Source organism: Astyanax mexicanus, chromosome 17, assembly GCF_023375975.1.
Source record: "Astyanax mexicanus isolate ESR-SI-001 chromosome 17, AstMex3_surface, whole genome shotgun sequence".
NCBI classification, from domain to species: domain Eukaryota; kingdom Metazoa; phylum Chordata; class Actinopteri; order Characiformes; family Acestrorhamphidae; genus Astyanax; species Astyanax mexicanus.
The window spans coordinates 33,981,673-34,006,977 of record NC_064424.1 but is presented as its reverse complement, the minus strand read 5'-3'; the positions used below and the strand labels follow the sequence as shown (position 1 = coordinate 34,006,977).

The 25,305-nt window shown below is 41.8% G+C and overlaps 1 protein-coding gene across 1 annotated transcript in view; it reads right to left on the bottom strand.

The window, feature by feature from the left end:
- Positions 1 to 25,035, bottom strand: part of galnt10 (UDP-N-acetyl-alpha-D-galactosamine:polypeptide N-acetylgalactosaminyltransferase 10 (GalNAc-T10)) — a 48,201-nt gene extending 23,166 nt beyond the window's left edge. Inside the window, exons 1-4 of the mRNA XM_007236271.4 lie at positions 24,640 to 25,035; positions 12,435 to 12,534; positions 11,643 to 11,781; positions 7,924 to 8,090 (exon numbers count right to left, since the gene is read on the bottom strand). Of these exons, the coding sequence (XP_007236333.1) occupies positions 7,924 to 8,090; positions 11,643 to 11,781; positions 12,435 to 12,534; positions 24,640 to 24,783 (550 nt within the window). The 5' untranslated portion in view covers positions 24,784 to 25,035. The remainder of the gene's footprint in view (positions 1 to 7,923; positions 8,091 to 11,642; positions 11,782 to 12,434; positions 12,535 to 24,639) is intronic.
- Between the last annotated feature and the right edge of the window lie 270 nt (positions 25,036 to 25,305).

Below are 25,305 nucleotides of genomic sequence, written 5' to 3'. Positions count from 1 at the left end.
CTAAAGATTATTTGGCTCCAGTCCATAGCCGTCCAGATCTCTCATTCATATAATCACTGCTCAACCTGTTAAACGTGAAATGGACTTTGGGTGTATTACAACGTGACAAAAAGTACTTCCCTTTGTTAAAAAGCCCTCCTCCATTCTCCTGCAGCTTTCTGAGATCCAGTATTTTGTGCAAGAGGCATTTAGAACTTTAAAACTGCACAAGACGTTCATTAAAAGCCACTGGCTATTTCTCACTGCACAAGTACATAAGTTTGGACTCCCGTACTTGGCCAGTACGGACTTGGTAAGTTCAAAAAGCTTGGTAAGCGAGTGCGTACTCCCGAGGACGGAAGGAAGCGGGACGGTTGTTGTGTAATTGGAACAGCTGTGTACTTGATGACGTCACCCTCTTAGAGGAGCGGAAAGCGTTGTTCCAAAAACGTAGGAACACATTTTTACCTAGCCACTTTCTTAACAAATAAAACACATATCTGAAGTCTAAACCCTCTACATTCTCGCCTAAAATTAATTTAAACCATTGTTTTAGCACACAGCAGTACTGTTTTGAAAACTTACAGGTGCTTACGGTTATGTACCATCTCCTCTGCCATTACGCTGATACAGCTGCAAGGTGCATTCTGGGTTATCGGGCTGTAAGAAGTCCACACAAGTCACCTTCCATGCATCCTCGATAATGTGGGAGGAGCAGGAACACATCCGGGTATTAGTTGTGTACTTGTGTACTAACTGCTACCTTCTGAATTGGAACAGTACTTGGGTTGCGACTGATGACGTTTCCCGAGTCCACAAGAACACAAGTACAGACAAGAAGGCAGATTGAGAAACGGCTTCTGTTTATATCCCATGGCACATAAAATTTAAGTAACAATAAGTCAACTGTTGAGCATCAATGAATAGGTAAGATAGTTGAGCAAACTGCAAAATCTATTCCTTAGAAATGAATTCCAGCTGTTGCTGAAAATATTAGGTTACTGTTAATGTTAGAATGCAAAGAACCAACAAAAATTGCATAAACATTGCTGCTCGATGGTTGACTAATTGTGACTTTAATTTAAGATGAAGGCGCCCAGAGATTTACCTATGCTATGGGTTGCAAACAGTGGCTTTTAATAAACTTCTTGTGCAGTTTTAAAGCTCTAAAGGCCTCGTTTTAAATGTCGGGGCTCTCCGGATTCTACCAATGAAGTGTGGAGCTACTTTGAACCTGAATAACGGTGGAAAAAGTGATTTATCTGCAGGGGCAAACTATGCCCCGTCTCACACATTCTAAAAGCATGTTTGGGCATAGGTTACTAAATACTGGATCTCAGAAAGCTGCGGGAGAACGGAGGTGGGTTATTCAACAAAGCTAAGTACTCTTTATGACGTTTTAATACACCCAAAGTCCATTTCATACCGGAGTTCTTCAAAATGGCAGGTAATTCCCTAAATCAACCATCCTGCTTTTCTCAGTCCAAATGATGCACTCCCTCTCAAAGTCTGTTAATTGGGTATAATGTATTGAGTGCATTGTTAAGGCAGGTCTAGCAGTTAGTGACCTCTTATTAAAAGGTACTCTACCCAAAAGTAGCCACAGAGAGACTTTTTATAGGGCAGTGAGGGAAGCACTTTTCTGCCATGTAATTAGACCACACCTGTAACTATTTACATATCTGCCTGAGACAAAACTGCATGCTCTGACTGGTTTTCTGTAGGATTGGTACGGGGAGAGGTCACAGTCTGGGTGTGAACTCACTACTCTGAGATCCTCAGGCTGAAACCTGGAGATAAAGCTGCTCTGACACACTGACACTTTACCCCCAGACTGCCAGCAGCTAAACGGTTGCTAGGAAACAATCACACATCTTCAGCTCAGCCCTTCCTGCACATCTGCCCTCAAGTCAACATGCTAACGGCTAAAGCGAAGTGATAATCTAGCATTCAGCCTCACAGGAATGACTGTAACTATTTTAGAAAACAGAAAATATATTAAAAAAATAATAATTATAAAAAATGTAAAAAAAATGTTTATTTTTTATCATGGCTATCTAAAATACAAAAATAATTTTAAAAAGTACAAATAATGCAAAATATAAATTAAATATTATACATTAATATTTAAAAAGGAGACCCAATGAAAAACAGCATAAAAGCAACCTCATGCTCTTTGATAACAACAAATACATTAATGAATTAAATAATTAAATGAGCGGAGAGTTTTTTAAGGTGTGGTCTGTGCTGGCGGGTGAGTGAGGCAGACTTAAAATGATAGAAGTGAAGTGAGGGAGAAGAGCTAAAATATTGATGATGGGCTGCAAAGGCCACAGAGTATCACAGTGCTGCAGTGTGCTTCAGCATTTATGAGCTAATCTACTGTCCCTGACACACACATACACACACACACACACACACACACACACACACACACACACACACACAATGCAGTTAGATGACCCAAGGCCGGTAGTTTATTAACTCCAGCAACCGTTAATGACCCTGAAACTGACCTCAGCAATGCAGTCTCATTCAGCAGCACCAGCTTACAGCATTGCAGCATTATTTCTAGGTTCAGTAGTTCGGTTACACTATGGCCAGCAGAGGGAGCCCTATATTAAAGGCCTAGCTAGCTGACAGTTTACTATACAGTTTTAGTTTTGATACTTTAAAAGAGAAATCAGTAGGGGGTGAAATGATAAACTGAAAAACTGAGTCAGTATAGAGTATTTTCAGTAAACTCATCACTGCTGAGGTAATAATCAGATGTAAACCGTCTGCTCCTCCTTTGTGACTGACTGCAGTTATTGTTAGCATGTGTAGCATGACTGCGTTAGCCAGCATAGTCCAGATCCCTTTAGCCAACCCTGCTAACTCATCTATCTCTGTCAGGATACCCTCTGCCTTTTTATCCCAGCTGCACACAGACCACTGACATAAATGTGAACACTAAAATTAATTAAAATGCCCATTCTCAGTAAGCTTACCTAGCGCTTATGATAAATTACTAGTTGTGATAAATCACCTGGCTAAAGTAACTTAGCTAGCCACCTGTATAGCTCGCTTCTGTCTTGTAGTCTTTCTAAACTCAAAGTCTTCTCCAAATTTCTCCCAATATTAGGGCTGGGCGATATGGCCCTAAAATAATATCACGATATTTCATGGTATTATCGCGATAACGATACTCTTGACGATATGATGAAATACTGAATTTAAAAAATGATTTCAAGAATACACTACTGCACCAAAATGAATATAAAATTTTCTTATTGCATACAATATGATATGGCACACCCCTAACAGAGGTAACAGAAGTCAATGATCCAGAATGTCATGGCACTAATAATGCGCTCTACATATCTCTATATATCCAGTATTAAAAATAAATAAATAAATAAATACTGGACAGAATCTGTTTCTAGTAGATATATAATGGGAAATTAGAACAGTGGGATTTTTTCTTTTGCTAAAAACAGCAAAAAAGTAGTACCCTGATGTGATAATTAGGGGTGGGTGATATGGCACGATATTTCAGTGTAAAATATCGTTCATGATATACAATTTTTTTGCCGATATTATCGTGTACGATATGATATGGCACACCCCTACCCAATATTTATTCCCGTTTTATTCTGTCTTTGGCTTTTTCAACAAATGCCAAGGCTTTTTAGGCTGTGTGTTAGCTAAGATTTGGGCTGAACCGCTGTTGGGTAGTTAAACCTGGCAACCTCAGGCGTGGTATTTGTGTTGGGGAATGAGCAGCAGGCAGGCAGGCCACACCCACACATTTATGTGTGGTACTGCACAGTTCTAGTAAAGAAAACATTGTCTGGGGCTCTGCTGACAACAGATGACAGTGCTTGAACGTTGTATGTTTCCCTAATATGTGATGACATATCCTGATCATTTTATCATTTACTACTGAACAAATCAGATAAGATCACACATCAGACAGAGAAAACTCATCTGACTGACTTCAGTCTGATTTTGGGAGAACTGCAGGAACTCAACCTTAGAAAGTGCAGTTCAGGTACATGTGAGGTGAAGCTTCAAGCTGTGGAACATCTGCCCCGAAATAATCAGAGTTAATGAGTATCAAACCCGACCCAGGTCAGGATTCTGTAATTAGTATAAAACCTGTATTACACTCGCTCTGCTGCATCACTGCTCCACCAGAGACCAGCGAGAACACTGCTGAGCTGTTCCTCCAGTAAAAAAGATTTTTAAAATTCCTGCATATTAAGCTAATTCAAATTTTCTATAATGTTTAAGGACGTTTTGTATTTTATACATCTGAAAGTCAGAATCAGAATCTGAACTAGTGTGGATGTGTTTGTTACAGTGTATACTGTACTTGTAGTCCGGCTAGAGAACTTCAATTCTTCTTTTTTCATTGACTAAATGGGCAGATCCTCCCTGTCAGTTGCTTTTCCAGGTGCTGTGCTGAATGCTGCCTTCTGCAGCAGATTGAGCAGACCCCTCAGATTCCTTTTATTTTGTTTTAGAAATAAGGGTTAAAGTACAGTTAAAGTAGATACAGAAATCACCACTTATTTTTCATCTTCTGTTGTTAAATAGGGGACAATAATGTGCTTTAAATTCCTATATTTGGTCTGATTGGTTTAAATATATATATGGGTGGGACTTAACCACTGTAGACTGAACTTGTGGGGCTAAACTGCAGTAGACTGAATGGGTGGGGCTAAACTACTGTAGACTGAATTGGTGGGGCTAAACCACTGTGGGCTAAATGGGTGTGGCTAAACAGCTGTAGGCTGAATGGGTGGGACTAAACCACTGTGGGCTGAATGGGTGTGGCTAAACTGCTGTATACTGAATTGGTGGGGCTAAGCAGCTGTAGGCTGTATGGGTGGAACTAAACCACTGTGGGCTGAATGGGTGGGGCTAAACTGCTGTAGGCTGAATGGCTGGGACTAAACTGCTGTAATCTGAATGGGTGGGACTAAGCTGTTGTAGACTGAATGGGTGGGGGCTAAACTGCTGTAAACTGAGTGGGTGTGGCTAAACAGCTGTAGACTGAGTGGGCGGGGCTAAACTGCTAAACTGCTAAAAATGCATAGTTGGGTTAAACTATTGTAGGCTGGGGCGCCGAGTGGTCCAGCGGTCTAAAGCGCCACTATAAGCGGGAGGTCATAGGTTCGATACCTTTGCCATCAAGCTTGCGGCTCTCAAAGGAAGCAAAATTGGCCCTGCTCCCTCCGGGGTGGGTAGACGGCGCTCTCTCCCCACATCACTCCTAGGGTGATATCTGCAGCACAGGGCGTCTGTGAGCTGATGTACCGGAGCCGAGCCACTGCGCTTTCCTCCAAGCGCGCTGGCTGCTCAGCAGTGCTGCATCAGCAGCAGCTCGAAAAGAAGCGGTGGCTGACTTCACATGTATCGGAGGAAGCATGTGTTAGTCTTCACCCTACTAGTGTTGGGTGATACTAGTGATAGGGGGAGTCCTAATGAGTGGGTTGGGTAATTGGCCGTGTAAATTGGGGAGAAAATGGGAAAAATTAGAAATAAAATTATTATTAAAAAAATATATATATATTGTAGGCTGAATGGGTGGATATAAAAAGTGCATGTATGTAAAGATGGGGAAGTTTTGTTGGCTTTATTATGGGATGTTCTTTGCTCAATCAGCAAAACCACCCGATCACTCCTGCAGCTCCAGACAAACTCATCCTTCATTCGGGCATGAAGGACGGATCACATCTGAACGGAACGCTGGAGTCCAGCGGGCATCTGAGAAAGCCTCATTAACACACCACCACAACACACACACACACACACACACAAATGACTCACACACACTGAAGGAGTGTCTATTTGTGTCTGAGTGTTCCTCAGGGGTTGCTGGTAGCCATCCTTTAGAACCCGTACACACAGCTGGGTATGCATGGTACGCATGCTGATGCGAATTTCAGAGCGCTACTGATTTACCACATAAAAGGTAGGTCCTGCTAAAGCATAGAATATTCATCCAAACCCAACAAGACCTGACCAGTTTTTTTTTACCAAGACATTTCAGTGCCACCAAATGTTGAATAATTCTAAATATATGAGGGAGATCATATGTGTACTTAAACAACCTAAAACTTTTAAGTATGTTTCAGCTCTGACTGTTTCTAAACAATTCAGTTAACAGCACAACAGTTTTTTTCAATGTTTGCAAATTGTCCCACCCATCCAGTTGCTACTCTGCCTCTTTTTAAACTGCTGGTGATGCAGCATTGCCGAGTAGCATCATAGCGCGCTCGAAGGAAAGCGCAGCAACTTGGTTTTAATACATCAGCTCACAGGCGGCTTGTGCTGATCGATATCAGCCTAGAGGTGATTAGCCGAAAGAGTGCCATCTACCCACCCAGAGAGAGCAAGGCCAATTATGCTTTCTCAGGGCTCTGGCAGCTGATGGCAAGTTGCATAACTGGGATTGCAACTGGAAGTGCAGCATCACTACGCAGCCAACAAACTCAGTGGAAAGCACCACATCCCCAGCTCTGATACATGAGCTTACAGAGCCTGTGCTGTCCTATCCACCAAAAGAGAGAGCATGGCCACTCTCGGAATCCGGCTGCTGCTGATGGAGAACTGCAATAGTGACAGTGGAGGTGACATAGTCTGCGGTGGAGGTAAATGCACCCGACTGGAAGGGGAAGTGTAACAGTCTCTTAACAGTCTAAAGCAGGGGTGTCCAAACTACGGCCCGCGGGCCGCTCCAAAAAAGAAACGGGCCGCAAATGTTTGTAGTTTGGACACCCCTGCTTTAGACTGTTATTTTAGAAATAAAATTAAAGTTGGCCTGCTGTTAAGCAGGTTTTTATAATGTGAGATTCAAAGTTTGAACGCTAGGTGTCAGAAACAGGCCGGAGAGTCGGAGAGATTGCGCATTTCTAGCGCAGAGAAGCGGGCCAAAGAGTCTAAAAGCGGAGAGGGTGCGCATTTCTAGCACAGAAAAACCGGCCAAAGAGTCTAAAAGCGGAGAGGGTGCGCATTTCTAGCGCAGAAAAACCGGCCAAAGAGTCTAAAAGCGGAGAGGGTGCGCATTTCTACCGCAGAAAAACGTGCCAAAGAGTGTAAAAGAGGAGAGAGTGCACATTTCTAGCACAGAGAAACGGGCAAGAGTCTAAAAGCGGAGAGGGTGCGCATTTTTAGCGCAAAAAAACGGGCCAAAGAGTCTAAAAGTTGCCGTAATTAAGGAGTTTTATATTAAGAGACATCATGAAATTAAACATCAATTTGAAAAATCTTAGTTTATACAACACTGTCAAAGATAAAGACAGTTAGTCAAGTAAAATGGTGTGTAAATGAAATAATCAGGAAAAAAGTATTATTTAAAGTGGTTTATTTCATTATTTGTTTTATTACAGAGTGTGGCCTGTGACTTTAAATACATTTCTCCTTCTGGCCCCCAACAAAAAAAGTTTGGACACCCCTGGTCTAAAGAGTCTAATAAAATCTGTACAAACACTTTTTTATTCAATACAGTTTAAAGCAGACCTGTTTCAAACACTGTTCAATTATTTTACACCACATAGTAAAACAGCAAATATCAGCCCCATCCCACTCAACTAGATTTATTAACATCACACCTACAGTATAGTTCTGTTCCACCTGTATCCAAAACATTGCTGTTATTGGAGTAAATATGGTGATTTCACCACCACCCCCAAAACACACCCAGGCATTGTGGGAACTGTTGAGGGTTTGGAAGCATTACTCGTTCTTTTCCTCCCTCGTCTCTATCTTTATCTCTCACTGCTCTTGCTGTTGGATTTGAAATGACAGAAAATAAACTATATTACATAAACTGTATTATACTGAAATCCTGACATTAACATCTTACTTACATATCAAATCGTGGTGGATCAGAAAGGGATGTTGTGTCTGGATTTGTGTTTGTTTGTTAGTGTGTGTGTGTGTGTGTGTGGGTACCTCTGTCACTGAAATCATCCACCAGTATTATCTCTGCGATGAGCTCTGGGGGAGAACGGTTGAGGATACTGTGGACGGTCCGGAGCAGAGAAGACCAGCCTTCATTATGGAAGGGGATAATGATGCTAGTGTTTGGAAGCCTCTCAGAGTACAGCTTCAACTTGCAGCTAAACACAAACAAAAACACAAAAAATTGTTAACCTATCAGTTAAAATTAAAATTTGGACTGGAAATTGTGGTGTACCTCACGTTTCTACAAATACAAACTCCTGAAAAGTTCTTGCTTTTAAAAAAGCCATCAAACCAAGCTGGACTGCTTGATTTTTTTTGCACCAGGAGTGGCATTAAGACTGGTGGAGGAGAACATGCCAAGATGCATGATTAAAAACCAGGGTTATTACACCAAATATTGATTTCAGAACTCTTATTAATATGAACTTGTTTTTTGTTCTTTGCATTATTTGAGGCCTGAAAGCTTTGCATTGCATGTTATTTCAGCCATATCTCATTTTCTTCAAATAAATGAGAAATAAATAAATGACAATATTTTAATTTGGAATTTGGGAGAAATGTTGTCCATAGTTTATAAAAAAAACATTAGTGCATTTTACTCAAACATACATCTATAAATAGCAAAATCAGAGAAACTGATTCAAAAAACTAAAGTGGTCTTTATTTTGTTCCAGTGCTGTATTTTGATGTTGGTTTTGATGTGTCTGGAAGTATATTCTAATATAAACTCCCCCCTTTTTTGTTAACCAAGCTTACCGGCTTTTACTGGTAGCTGATTTAAGACAGTCTACTCTGATGGTTGTGGAAAGCTGGACATTCTGCCTAAAACATACCTATACTGGTAAACTAGCTGATTTACCAGCTCCTGACCAGCATATTTAAGTTATAGTGATTATGATCTTGATGCTAAATATAACTACCCTAGTTTGCTGGTCATGCTGGTCCACCAGCTTGGTGATCATGATTATACGGGTTGTTGAACTTGATCTGGATGTTTAAGCTTATAGACCAGCTAAACCATCAGCCAGTTTGAGCTGGCCAGGCTTTTTTTTTAATCAGCAGGTTAATTATGAATGCTGTGACAACCCTCTGGGCCCCCTTCAGGCACTAGTCTGCCAGTGTGCGGGGACGGGATAGGCCTGATTGGTCTGATTAGAGCATTGAGTAAACCAGGTTAGGTGGTATGGCTTATAAAGGTGGGGTTTGGTCTCTCTCAGTTGGGTGCTTTCTTTCTTTGTATAGGCACGTATTGGTTTCTTTCTTCCACAGGCTTCTTGATTTCTCTCTCTCCCTCTCCTTTTTCACTCTCCTTCTTTTTTTGCCTCAAAATGTATCATATACTTATGCAAACATACACTCACCGGCAATTTTATTTTTATTTTTATTTTTTTTTTAGGTACACCTTGCTAGTACTGGGTTGGACCCCCTTTTGCCTTCAGAGCCTTAAGCCTTTGTGGCATAGATTCAACAAGGCACTGGAAACATTTCTCAGAGAATAAGGTCCATATTGACATGATAGCATCACGCAGTTTCTGCAGATTTGTCGGCTGCACATCCATAATGCCAATCTCACGTTCCACCACATGCTAAAGCTGCTCTATTGGCTTGAATCTGATTTTTCCAATCTTCTATTGTCTAATTTTGGTGAGTCTGTGTGAATTGTAGCATCAGTTTCTTGTTCTTAGCTGCAGGAGTGGCACCCGTTGTGATCTTCTGCTGCTGTAGCTCATCCTGTAGCTCATCCGCCCCAAGGTTGGACGGGAATCAACAAGGTATTTGCGCCAACAGGACTGCTGCTCAATATTTTGATGGTTGTGCGTGAAAATCCCAGTAGATCAGCAGTTTCTGAAATACTCAGACCAGCCCGTCTGACACGAACAACCACGCCACGTTCAAAGTCACTTGAATCACGTTTCTTCTCCATTCTGATGCTTGGTTTAAATTGCAGCAGATCGCCTTGGCCATGTGTACATGCCTAAATGAATTGAGTTGCTGCCATGTGATTGGCTGATTCGACATTTGTGTCAATGAGCTGTTGGACAGGTGTACCTAATAAAGTGGCCAATGAGTGCACATCCATTAAGACACGACTATGACTACATCTATATACTAAACATTTTTGAACTGATTTTGTATTGAATTAATAATTATTTATTAAAACTTTTAGTTTGAGACTCTTTTGTGGTTCTTATGTTATGTGGACGAGCCCATGCCGTAGCCATGCATAATTATCTTTCTGTAATTTGAGCTGTATACATCTGTATACATATGGAGTGTCTGTGGCCGTGGGAGGGTTAATGATAGTGCTGGAGATGGCAATCTCCCTCTCGATCTCTCTACAAGCTGAATGTGGAGCAGGTGACACTGGGCCAGCTAACAAGCTCCATCCCTCACTCTTTAAAGACGGACAGTTTGGAGGAGTTACGGGTTCTGACCTCTGATCATTCTGACCGTTTGAAGACCAGCCAATGCTTCAGAACCACAGCCAAACAACACCTCAGAGACTCGGCCAGCAAGAGAGAGTGGATAGTGGACATCTTCATCAACGTTAAATCTGCATTTCTGACTGTTTGATTCAGATCTCCACCCTCTCTCCATATTAATGCTTAGACTAGCGATGACATCGAGCTAAAAACTAATGTTACTAAACATTTTCAGAGGTGTGATGTAAAAGGAGAAAACAGTGTAGGGTTCAATAATGTTTAATAATGTTTACTTACTTAAAGGCCTGTCACAATAATTACATTATCGATTTATCGTACAATAAATAAACATATCAATAATATTTGAGAATTGTGATAGCGTTTATTATGTTTACTTGTATGTTTGTTCACATATATAACAGTGAACAGTATTTTAGCCAATCCTGCTCAAAAACTGACCAATTCTTCAATAACTGTGACTCCATACACACACTGCAGTAGGTTAAGAAATACGTATATATCATTCCTAAACTATGATTAATTACAATTTTGTGGTCTTCAAAGTGGTATGATTGCTTTAAATATGCTATTCTGTATCATTATGTCAGTGGCATTTTATGGTCTTAAAAATAACAAAAAAATTGTGTATCACAATAATTTCTGGGACAATATATCGTCAACAAAAAATATTATTGTGACAGGCCTACTTACTTACTTACAATTACTCTTATATAACACCTTTCTGCCATGTAAGGCACTCAAGGTCCCTAACAACTACATTTCATACACACACTCAACACACACTGGTGAGAAGCAGCAGCCAATCATGCACAGCGTACCCTCAACTGTAATGACCGTCCACCTGGAGGACTGCATTTGGCAATGTGTAATATGTGTAGTATGAGTTTAGGAGTGGTTCTGATAAGGGAGTAAAAACTATTAACAACATTATTTTTGTTTAGAAATGTTTTAACACAAGCCATATTACACAGACATGCCAAAGCCAAGGCACAGATCAAGGAGTTTCTTACCCTGGGAGCCTCATGTTATTAAATCAATAACGTAGAACTCTCAGAACTGGAACAGAACCCTGCTGTATCAGCATTAACAATTTAAAAAATTGCTTTTTTTGTCGCTATTGTGAGGCAGTGCTGACTAGTCCCATATTAGTTATATGATAACCCAACTCTAAAATGATCAGGTTGGTACGTGAGTGTGTGTAGGTTCTATATGTGTTATAATGGGCTGTAAAAGTGGACTGCAATTGCTGGATGCTGTTCTCACTTTGGGTGTCGTATATCGGGCAGTGAGCGGTTCAGGGAGATCCGGTTGCTGACGTAAATGTTAAAGCCGTTCTCTCGGTACGCCTGGTCAACACGGTCAGCGTCGGTTAGCGGAAACGGCTTGCCCTGTTCTCCATTACCTGCAACAGATTTACACACAAATCAATAAAAGCAACAAACTCAAGTTTTCACTGAATAATCTGATGACCAAGACCATTTAAATAACTTAAATTATAAAGAATGTTTAGAATGCAGTTCAGTCATTGACACAGAAAATTACAAAACGTTAAAGTAGCAGAGTGCATTTAAAATATGTGAAATATCTTATAAATCAGGGCTGTTGAAATATAACTTCCAAAAAAGTACATTTATTCATCTAACATGTTGTATTGTTTTATTATTAAACTTTTAAATACAATTTACTGTAACTTAAGATAATTTTAACTTTATTAGTTATTAAGATACTAAGTAAGCCAGCAGTTTTAATGACACATTTTTACATTTTAAATTGTATTTCATATTAGTATTAATTAATACATAATAGAAAAATAAAATACACAATATTAACAGCACATAAATATTAAAACGATAGTCTTTCTTTCAAACACAGAATTTGCTTTGCATCTGGTGCTTCTTTACTTTAGCACTGGAATTATAATGCTAATGTAGCTAACAAGTTAATCTTAAACCAGTAAATGGAGAACAGTGAGAACTGTTGGGGTTTAAGCTGTCAGTCCTTGTTAGCTACATTAGCCTCGTAGCTTCAGTGCTGATTGGTGGGCTATCAACTGACCTGGTCGTGCTGCATCTCTTTTGATTGCTTCGTAATCGTGCCAGTCCTTTCTATGCTGACCACTACGCTCCACTGGCGGCCTGGGCCTTCCATTGGCTACCTGGAACACACACACACACACTTTATGAAGGCTAATCAAGAAAAAACAAATACGTTAAACATACAGCTTCTAAATATAGATATAGATAAACCAAATATTTGGCAAACAATAAAGGTGTTAATAAAGCATTTTAAATAGTGAAATCAGTTGAATCATGTACATCAAACAATGATTCTTTTATTGTGCTTTGTTGTTAAATGTCCTGTGCATGCCTAGTTAATTGGCTTATCTGGATTGGTGGAATAAAATAAAAATAAAAAAAACACTAGACTACAGTTCTATGCGAATTTAATCCAATTAAGACCCAATCTTCTCCCCTCTCTGACACCAGGCCTGTCCCAAATACACGGAAAAGCCATAACTGTGGTCAGTGAGTGCAGACCACCAACCAAAATCAGATCATCTGGATTAACTCTCTGAAAGGCTGAGGCTCTGCAGATGCTTAACAGCAGTGTGTAGTCCCTCCCTCCTCATCCTCAGCTGAGGGGATGTAGGTCAGCAGTTCATCACAGTAAACCAGTGAGTCAATAAACCAGTGTGTCGCTCTAAAGCCTGGAGTTTATCGCTCTTCTAAGTAAACGCAGTGTGTCTGTGGTCCTTCTGTGTGAGCACAGCTCTCTCTGCTCACAGGTGATATTAGAGAATTTTGCTAAAAACATAGTAACTACATAAATATTGCTATATTTAATTTCCTCACCTCACAAACCATCACAGAACACAGTTAAAACCATATCTAGAAGCATGTGCACTGTGTCAATGCTCATCTATACTCCACTCTATCAATACTCATCTATACTCAACTTTACCCATACCCATCTTTATTCCACTTTACCCATACCCATCTATATGGCACTTTACCCATACCCATCTGTATGCCACTTTACCCATACCCTTCTATGTCACTCTACCCATACCATCTATATTCCACTTTACCCATACCCATCTATACCCTATTCTACCCATACCCATATATATGCCACTTTACCCATAGCCATATATATGCCACTTTGCCCATACCCATTTATACCCTATTCTACCCACACCCATCAATACCCCACTTTATCCATACTCCAACCTATTGGTACCATCTATAACCCACTCAATTCAAAACCCAACCTATATCCCACTCTATCCATACTCCAACCTACACATACCAATCTATATCCCATTCTATGCATACTCCAACCTATCCATACCCATCCAACCTCTCCATACTGACTGTATCATATCTATCTATACCCCACCCTATCCATGCCCCAACCTATCCATACCCACTCATACCTCTCTCTATCTGTACTCCAACCTATACATACCCAACCTATATCCCACTCTATACCCCATTTATACCAACATACCAACCTATCAAAATCCACGCAAAACCATCTATCGTTTAAGACATCTGCATTGCATGCGTGCGTGCATACACACACAGACACACAAGTACAACCGTTATATAAGAGTATAAATGAAGGCTATGCTTAAGTAACTGGAGTTCCAGCTCCAGCTAATAGCAGCTAAAGTGGTAAAGTCCTGCCCGTGTCCTATTAAAGTGGCATTAGAGTTGAGAATCTGGGCGCTGAAGCTTCAGGCTGGCGCAGATTTCCCTGTGGAAGAGCTGGTGCGCCTGCAGGGATTTACAGCTTACACACAGCCTCGATTCCTAACCTCAATTCCAGCTTTCGTCCATCTCTAATCTCCCCACAGCAGATTACGCTGAGGGTCTCTTGCTGACCCCCACAGCGTTCACCACCTCATACTGGACCCACTTCATCCAGCACTCAATAACACCAATACTCTATGTGAACTACGGCCTGGAATAAAATCTGTTCCGACCAAAAAGATGATCTTGGTCTGGACCAACTGAATCGTTGTCCGGGCAACAGTTCGGCAAGCTGCCTTTTAAGGTGTTATGCCGAATTCTGCTTTTTCGAGTGAAGGGCACATCATGCTTCTAAAAACACTGCATGTTTTTCTTCCTCTGTTGTTTAATGGGTAACGATAGCCTTAACTTTCTGTAATTGATCCGAAAGTCTGAACCCTCTGAAAAAAGTTTTCATACTCCAAGCAAACCAGACCATGGTTCAGGACAGAGACCTCCTTTTCAGTTTGAAGCAAATTCTGGTCCTTTCATGTGGACAGTGGTTCGCAGCATTTTTCATCTCTGTTGTTTTGTTCGGTCCAAATTTAAGTCCAAAACAAGGTACCAAACATGGAAAATACTACATTGTTATCCTATAATTTTAATTTTTAACAAACAGCTTTAGCTTAGCTATTTGAGACTGGGAACAGGCTCAGTGTGTGTGTATTTGTGTGTGTGCGCGCGCACTGTAAATAGGCTCAGTGTATGTGATTGGATTTTACACTGGACAGAACACCGGCTAATGCAATCTTGCAGTGCTCACTCATTACACAAAAGCCCGCAGGCTGTTCTTAAAGCCATATCTCCCCTGCCCCCTGTTACACTCTCGGACACTGTTAAAACTGGAGACTAGACGATCAGCGGGACACCTGGGTGGTCAGTTAAACAGTGTTGACTGGTCAGTTGTATGAATGGTAGAGGATGTGGCAGGCAGTGTGTGATTCTCGCTCAGCTGTAGACTAATCCGTGTGTTGGTCTGAATGCGCTGTGGAGCAGATGTGCTTTATGTAACGGGGTGGTACAGCGTCTCAGGGGCTTCGCCTGCTCTCCACTAGGGTTGCAACGGTATGAGATTTTCACGGTATGATAACCGTCTCGGAAAATACCGCGGTATCACGGTTATCACGGTATCACAGTTTGTTACATATATTATTATTTTTTTGTTCAATTAACTATTTATTGTAGAAACTACACCATCAGGTGAAGGAAACCATGTTTTTCCACTACTCTTAAGGACATTAAGAGTGTATATATATATAAAAAAAGTTGGTATATAACCAGATACTGCAGAAAGAGGGGATTTATTTCTGACATGATCCTCACAATAGAGATTTCTATTTTAAGGCTTTCATACCTTAAAACCTTCAACATATGAAAAACAGGTACGTCAGAATTTGAAAATGAACGCATGTAAATGAATGGCGTCTTTCACGTCCAGTCCGGCCAGTACCTTTACACGGACACGTGAATCCATCGTAGCACGCACTTCACGCCTGTACCTGCGTGCCCGAATTTCGGATAACTCAGCGCTTTTGCGGGCGCTTACCGCATGGGTTATGCACGACTACAAAGAGGTTTTATTTATGTTCAGATTAAAATTATAAACTGAACACATACTTTGCGCTGCACAGCGGGGTGGTGTTCTCGGAGATGGGAGAACAGGTTTGATGTATTTCCTCCTTTAGCTGTGACTACGGCCACATTGATTACAAGCTTGTTGATTACAAGATTACAAGTCTGTTTTCAGGCTGTTTGAATGAGCGAAATATGATCAGAATTATGTAAATTAACACTAACATAGAAGCATAGAACTATTATTTAATTAAAATTATTTTTAAGAACAGCTAAACACAGTGCGGAGAAGTTCACGTGCGAGAGAGAGAGAGAGAAAGAGAGAGAGAGATTTGCGTGTTCTGATATGAGCTACTCACAGGTAAAGGTTCTCTTTTATCTCCTCGTGCTCATTTTAGTCCAATACATAATTCTGCAGTTTCTCAGTGTTTTCTGTCGTATTTTGCGGCTATCGCGAGCGCTTACAACTAACACCGCGGGCCGCGAGGTGCAGCCGTGCTGCCGCTGTTATGCCGAATCCGACTCCCTGCTCAATCCGACTCCCGCTTCGCGGACAGAATCGGCACAACACCCCCCTCTGTAGAACTGCGGGAGTGAAAACAGCGCTTATAATTAAGTTAGTTAAGTTTCAGTTTTCGTTATTTGGTTCGTTTTCATTAACAATAATAATTGGTTACTTAGCATTAACATAGTGATTATCACACCAGAGCTTTATTTAAAATAAAATATATAATTAAAAAACAGATGCCTACATCTCAGACTATTTTCTAGAGCCCAACCCGACCCGGCCCGAGGAATGTGGTGGGAAATCTCGGCCCGAACGGACCCGATCTCAGGTCGGGCCAGAGAATCTAAGCTCTAGTCTGATGCACTTTCTGCCGTTCTCACAGCTGTGTGCTGAGTAGCTGAAGCGGAGCAGAGTTGCGCATGCGCGGGTGAGTTTCTCCGCTGGCTTGCGTTTTACCGGTAATAAGCAAACACACACGGTATGATAACCGTGCATTTTAATACCACGGTATACCGTGAAACCGGTTACCGCTGCAACCCTACTCTCCACTCTCAATACAAACATCCTCCTCCGCCTGCTCCACCAACATGCCTGCTGCTGCCTGACTGTCTGATTGGATCTAAAACAACAGCGTTTAGAGGATCTGAGGGAAAAGCAGAAAATTAACATTTTTGGCTGAAATCGAAACAGAAAAAAAAAAAAACATTTGGCCAATGGCAGAATTCTGAAGGCCAAATAGCAAAGGCTAAATACTGGATATGGTTTTCTCATCCATATATTGTTTTTCCATTTTTTGTGTTGAGAATTTCTAATAAAAGCAAGTGCGCTGCCTTAAACTAAGAAACTTATTTCTCAACACTCTCAGTACTGAAACTACGGGACTATTGTAGCTTACAACTAATAGAAGCTTATACTCCACCAACCCTTCCGCATTTCACGTTTTTCTGCAAATATTTGTAATAAAATTTAACCATAAAGGATAATCTTTTACTGAACACATTCATTCAACACTCAAAGTAGTAGTGTAAAAACTATGAGGTGTATTCACACCTGCAGTTTGTCTCTATGGTCTGAATCAGTTGATGAGTTTGTTTACTTGAAGCGTTTTCTCCCTGTTTGGTTTGGTTTCACACAGGCACAAACCTAAACACACCAACATACGCACCAATAAACCACTCTGATTGGTCAGAGCTGTCTGGCACAAAATTAAAGAAGATTCTGTGTTCCAGCGCATATATCTTTGCAGTGTGAAGCTGCTTTAACACTAAATGCTTAAACACTAAGCTTTTAAACACAGTGTTGACAATGGGTCGTGCAACGCAGACGTCCGGCTAGTAAATGGAGGTGCATGGTCACGTAGTGAACACTGCACAGAACGTGCATGCATGGACAGTAGAGACAGCGTTTGTTCATTATCTGGCCAATACAGCAGATTTAACTGCGTCTTATCAGCAGTTTAGCTCAAATAAAAGGAGTATATTTAATAGCTGGGTCGGATCAAGATTGGATCATGTTCTCGCCTCAAGCAAACTGCTCCAGAGTTTGTTTGACCGATTGACCAAGACCACCTCCTCCAGCTGGTCTCAGTCCAGTTGTTTTGATCTGCACCAAAGTGCGATTACAGTTTTCACACTTGCTCAATCGAACCGCACTAAAGGTACAAACAAACTGGAGTCCACTTTAACTGGACCAAATAGTGCTGGTGTGAAAACGCCCAAAGTGAACCCTTGGAATCAATAGCTGGTTGACCCCACCTGGCAGCAAAAACCTCAGCCAAGCACTTCATGTAGCTGTTGATCAAACCTGCACATCATACTGAAGGAACTTTAGCTCATTCTGGCAGAACTGGTTTAGACCGGTCACACTGTAGCATCCGAGATCTGGGCTCTGACCTGACAACTCCAAAATGCAGATATTGTTTCCTTAAGCCATTGTGTTGTGGATTTGCTTTGATGGTTGGGTAATTGTCCTGTTGCATCACCTACCTTCTACAGAGTTTCGTCTGACTTGTAAACACTCTCACATTATACTGTAGAATATTTTATACACTTACAAATCTTTCACTAAATGATTGTGAGCTGGCCAGGCCCTGAAACAGCAAAGCAGGCCCAAATCATGATGTTTTCTCCACCATATATTACAGTTGAAATTTTCATGAGGATATGTCTTTTTTGTGCCAGTTGTAGTACAGCAATGGTTCAATCTTAGTGTCATTTGTCCATAAAACATTTTGTCAGTACCACTGGAGAGTGTCAATGTGCTCTTTTGCAAACTTTAGACTTTCAGCTGTGATCTTTTAGAAAGCAAATGTTTCCTCTATGGTTTCCTGCCATTTATTAAACTAAAATATTTGTAGTTTAAGCACAAACAATGATTTTTTTTATCTTAACAAAGCGCCACAACCATTTTTTGGTTACAATTTTAAAAAAAGGTTTGGAAAAAAAAAAGGATTTGGTACCGAATTCAAAATATTTGATCAGTACCGGTATCAAAAATTTAGACCTAGACCAGAGCTAGCCAATGCTAATTGGTGGAGCTTTCATCACTAGCAACATTAGCCTCATAACTGCAGTGTAAAACTAATGAAGCACGAAACAATGTATCTGCTGAACAACAATTTAAGGTGGAATTAGGGCTGGGTATCTTTTAAACATTTACGGTACAGATACTGATACGATACTTTTATTTCGGTGCCGATACCCAAACGATACTTTTTTGATACTTTTTTTTTTTTTATTGTAACCAAAAAATACACACAAAACAAGAATCTCATTCTCATACTGACACCATGAGAGGCTACTATACTTTTGGATTTTGTTGGAACAAACAAACAATGAGCATGATTGTGGAGCTTTATTAAGAACAAAAACAACAGCATTATTTTAACTGCTTAAACTTCTAATATTTTTCCCTAAGCATACTGCTGGATGCATTTCAGTTTTTAAAAGATCTTTTTAAGAAATATCAGGATTAGATATTATTAGAGGCAAAATTAAACTATATTTATATCAGTGGTGGAGAAATCTGTAAGGTGGGTGGAGTGTCCCTTTGAAGAGCAAGTGTGATGGGTTAATGAGCAGGAGAAGAACACTCTATTTAAAGTAATGGGCTGTAAATGAGGCGGTTGTGGTGCGGTATGAATAGGTCAGACTGATTTACAGAACTGGTTCTCTGCTTTAGGTGCAAATTGAGGCGGATTATAAAAGGTTATTGATATTCAAACACATTTTCCGCATAAAGAGAGAAATATTTGATTTGTGTGTGAAAGATTCACAGCTTTTGCACCTGCCTTTCATTTGATTGCTTACTGCAGAAAACACACACACACACACTCTCTGGGAGACTGCCAGCAATAGAGAACACGCTCCTTGTGTCTCTCCTGAAGAGAGGAAACGCTTTACAACACCAGCCGCCTGTAAACAAACAAACAAACCTCTATTTCTACCCACCAAAACCTTGAATGCAACAGTTCAAATAAATTCAATAAAACTGACCCCAATACACTCATTATACCCTACAAATTACCTCGGAACTAAGGCTAAAGATTTAGCTGTAAGCTTATCATTTTTGTTTTTCTCCACAACCTCATAATATAAAACATTAACCCTTCTGAGGACTTAGTTAGTATTAATAGATGGAAAGTTTAGCTTGATTGGCTAGAATCCATTCTAGACTGTTAGCTTAGCATGGCACGTTCCACCATATTTATTTCATTGACTTTGTTGATGTACTGGTGTTGTTAGGAGCAGTACTAACAACAGCAGTAGTAACTACAGTAAGAGCTGTACTAACAGCAGCAGGAGCAGTACTAACAGCAGCAGGAGCAGTACTAACAGCGGCAGGAGCAGTACTAACAACGGCAGGAGCAGTACAGTACTAACAACAGAAGGAGCAGTACTAACAACGGCAGGACCAATACTAACAACGGCAGGAGCAGTACTAACAACGGCAGGAGCAGTACTAACAACGGCAGGAGCAGTACTAACAACGGCAGGAGCAGTACTAACAACGACAGGACCAGTACTAACAACGGCAGGAGCAGTACTAACAACGGTAGGAGCAGTACTAACAACGGCAGGAGCAGTACTAACAACGGCAGGAGCAGTACTAACAACGGCAGGAGCAGTACTAACAACGGCAGGAGCATACTAGCTACAGCAGGAGCAGTACTAACAACGGCAGGAGCATACTAGCTACAGCAGGAGCAGTACTAACAATGACAGGAGCAGTACTAACAACGACAGGCACAGTACTAACAACGACAGTAGAAGTACTAACAACGACAGGAGCATACTAGCTACAGCAGGAGCAGTACCAGCAAAGGCAGGGGCCTACTAGCTACAGCAGGAGCAGTACAAGCAAGAGCAGCAATGTACTAGCTACAACAGGAGCAGTGCTAGCTACAGCAGGACCAGTACTAGCAAAAGCAGGACCAGTACTAACAAAAGCAGGAGCAGTACTAACAAAAGCAGGAGCAGTACTAACAAAAGCAGGAGCAGTACTAACAGCAGGAGCAGTACTAGCAACGGCAGGAGCGTACTAGCTACAGCAGGAGCAGTACTAGCTACAGCAGGAGCAGTACTAGCTACAGCAGGAGCAGTACTAACAACAACAGGAGCAGTACTAACAGCAGCAGGAGCAGTACTAACAACGACAGGAACAGTACTAACAATGGCAGGAGCGTACTAGCTACAGCAGGAGCAGTACCAGCAAAGGCAGGAGCAGCACTAACAACTAGGAGCAGGAGCAGGAGCGGCACTAGCAACGCCAGGAGCGTCACTAGCAACGCCAGGAGCGTCACTAGCAACGCCAGGAGCGTCACTAGCAACGCCAGGAGCGGCACTAGCAACGCCAGGAGCGGCACTAGCAACGCCAGGAGCGGCACTAGCAACGCCAGGAGCGGCACTAGCAACGACAGGAGCGGCACTAGCAACGGCAGGAGCGGCACTAGCAACGGCAGGAGCGGCACTAGCAACGGCAGGAGCGGCACTAGCAACGGCAGGAGCGGCACTAGCAACGGCAGGAGCGGCACTAGCAACGGCAGGAGCGGCACTAACAGCGGCAGGAGCGGCACTAACAGCGGCAGGAGCGGCACTAACAGCGGCAGGAGCGGCACCAACAGCGGCAGGAGCGGCACCAACAGCGGCAGGAGCGGCACCAACAGCGGCAGGAGCGGCACTAACAGCGGCAGGAGCGGCACTAACAGCGGCAGGAGCGGCACTAACAGCGGCAGGAGCGGTACTGACAGCAGCAGGAGCAGTACTGACAACAGCAGGAGACATAATAACAGCAAGGGACATACTAGCAACAACAGGAGCCATACTTAGAACAGGAGCCATCAAAAAAACGATACTATTAAATGCAGAAGTCACTCTGACTAAGACTGGAAACTTACTAAAACCAGCAGGATTTGTACTAGCAACAGGAGTCATACCTAAAATAATAAAAGCAGTACTAAGAACGGAGATGCAGTGTCCACAGCAAAAGTTAACACTAACAATTGCAAGAAGTGTTATGAATAAAGAAAGGGCCATACTAATAAAAGCTGGAGCCAGACTAACACCACCTCCTACACAAGAGGACATATAGCAGAGGCATGGCTGAACTAACTACAGCTTAAACAAATCAGGAAACACCTATATACACCTATAAACAACCATATTGATTAACTCCACTGCCTAGCCAAAAAAAGTCGCCACTTCAGCAGCAGTATGTGCGAGTGCTGGGCGGTAAGACCTTAACCCCATTGAGAATCTTTGGGATGTGCTGGAGAAGGCTTTGGGCAGCGGTCAGACTCTATCATCATCAATGCTGCAAGATCTTAGTAAAAAAACAATAAAACACTGGATTTAAATAAATCTTGTGACACTGCGAAGGTTATCAAAACAATGCCACAGCGAATGCGTGCAGCAATTAAAGCTAAAGGCGGTGCAAGTAAATGTTATAGTGCGTGACCTTTTTTTTTTTTTGGTGGCCAGGCAATGTAGATCGGACCACTAACTACATAATTGACATTTAAATGCAGAAGGAACATTACCTACAGAAATTATATTAAGTACAACAGGAGTTTTAGTAACTACAGCAGGAGTTGTATTAACTATAGGAGGAGACACAGACTACAGCAGGAGTTTTATTAACTACAGCCAGAACCACCTCAACTACAACAGGAACCAAAACAAGAGCTGTAACCCTAAAATGTATATCAGGAACCACCAACTACAGCAAAAGTTTTATTAACTACAGGAGTTTAATAACTACAACAGGATTTATAATTAACTATAATAGGAACCACAAACTAAAGCATGAGTTTTATTAATTTCAGGAATCTTACAGACTACAGGAGAGTTCTGTTAGCTATAGCAGGGACCACCACATTATAATCATATAATAATAACAAGAGAACCCACAAACTACAGCATGAGTTATATTTACTGCAGCAGAAACCATATTAAAAATATCAGGAGTTTTACTACCAACAACAGCAACTACCAACTACAGCGTTATCTACATTGACAAGCACACCAACAACAAAAACTCTACAGTAAACGTACACCAGGAACTACAGCAGCTACAGCAGCTGTCCTAACAACAACCCACAACCTAAAGCCAGTGTGGGTCCTGCTACAGCAGGAATCAGAGTAACTACAGCAGGAACCACAGCAACATCAGGAACCACTAATTATAGAATAATAATACTGTAGAACCACAATACAACTACAACAGGGCCCACAGTAACTGTCACAAGATCCACATTAACTACAGCAGGAAGGAGTTTCATTAATTACAGCAGGAGTAAGGTTAACTACAGTAACAGTAGGAGCCCTACAAAGTATATCAGAAAATTTACTACTAGTACTATGTACTATCTTGACAACCAGAAACTCTAAATACTAAAGCAGGAGCTGTTTAAAAAACAGCAGAAATCACTACCTGCAGTCAGTATGGGTACTGCTGTAACAGGAACCACAATAACTACAGCAGGAACCACAATGACAACAGGAACCACTAATTATAGGATAATAATACTGTAGAACTATACTCCAACTACTATAACATACATAATAACTACAGCATGAGTTACATTAACTAAAGTAAGAACCGCAATAAGAGCAGGATCCCAACAAAATACACCTGGAATAGCTACAGCAGGAGCTGTCCTGACAACAACTCGCAACCTAAAAACCAGTGGGCGTCCTGCTGTAACAGGAACCACCAACTACAGTAAAAAGTACAAAGGGACAGCAGGAACCACATTAACTAAAGTAAACACAAAAGTAACTGCTGGAAAAACAAACTACAGCAGAACTTACAATAACTACAGCAGGAGTTGCATTATTTACCAAGGAACCCTACAATGTACATCAGAACCTTTACTAACCACAGGAGGAGAAGTTGTATGTACCCAAAAAACTACAATAGCTACTGCAGTAGCTGTCCAGCTGTCAGTACCACAATAACTACAGCAGAAACCATAATGACAACATAAATAACCACTAATTAAAGAATAAAAACACTGTATAACTATACTCCAACTGCAACAGGGCCCACAGTGACTGTCACAAGAGCCACACTAAATACAGCAGGAGTTACTTTAGCAAGACATTAACCATACAAAAAATAATAAACTTTTCTAACCACAGAAGAAGTCAATTAACTATAGCAGCCATGAACTCTACAATGTAAACCATGAGCTAACCTAACAACAGCAGAAATCACTACCTGTGGGTCCTGCTGTAACAGGAACCTCAATAAACAGCAGGAATCATAATGACAACAGGAACCACCAATTAAAAAACAATATCAGGACCATACTACAACTACAACAGGGCTCACATTTACTGTCCCAAAACCACACTAACTACAGCAGGAACCTACCCAAATAGAAGCAGAAATTTACTGTAAACAAGAACCAGGCCGTTCACTTATTCTCACAAGAACCAAAACGCAACGTTAACAAGAGCCATAAGGCCCATAATAACCTAACTTCATCAGGAACTCTAATAAGAACCACACTAGCGGCCACAGACAACACATTAACTACACCAGGAACTAACAACAGGAACTCTGTCCCAGCTAACATAGACCTGGACCTACTAGACTAAAGCTAGAACCACACAGTACCAGAATCAGGCCCGAACCCCAGCGGTGAACAGTACACAGTACACTACAGTACAGACTGAGTCAGACTGTGTTCTGTGTGTAAAACTGAACCGTCCTTCCTGTTTTAAACCTCCAGTCCACCTTAAATTCTGCAACAGTTACAGCAGTAACGCCTCGGGCCCCAGCCTGTGCCTGCTGCAGTATTTAAGGTGGAGCGAAGAGTTGTACTGAGGGTGCGGGGATTCAGGGTTCCAAGTTGGGTTCTGTGTAAGTTGAGTGAGTGTACCTGGATGTGGGAGTCCAGCGCCGCGGGCGGGTTCTCAAACACTCGGTCCCGATACAGAGACCACAGACCCACGTTCGGTAAGAAGAGCAGAGCCACGATCAGCAGCCCAGCGAACTGCAGCAGCCGCTTCTCCCTCCGCCGCATGGCTGGGTCTGTCACCCGGCTACACCACCCTGCTGCCCCGCCGACCCGCCGCCGCTGCCCCGCAGACTACACCAACAACTGCAGGGACACTTCCGCTGACTGGAGCGAACCAACCCTGCTCAGCGCGGGGGAGCTCAGACCCACTCCAGCCTAGTTCTCACCCATAAATCAGACACGCAGCGTCTGATAACCGACTATACTCCGACAAAAACGTTTAACCGACTTTAAGTCAGAATGTGAGTGAGTAAAGTCACGGAGGAGAGGCTGCAGACAGAGGCGGTGAGCGCCGAGACAGCGCCTCCCCCCGGCTACAGGGAAGTGGAGCAGGCGCTAAAGTTGTGGAGGGGGTGAACAGGTTGGAGCTGCAGGTCAGCGCAGGTGACACTGGGATTAATGGGTGGTACAGTAAGTGGTCAGACTGGTTATAATGGGGATGATGTCAGAACTAGAGTTCTGTGTAAAAAGGATGTGACACGTGTACTGTTGGTATAAGTAATACACAAAAATAAACGGGTATTAGGA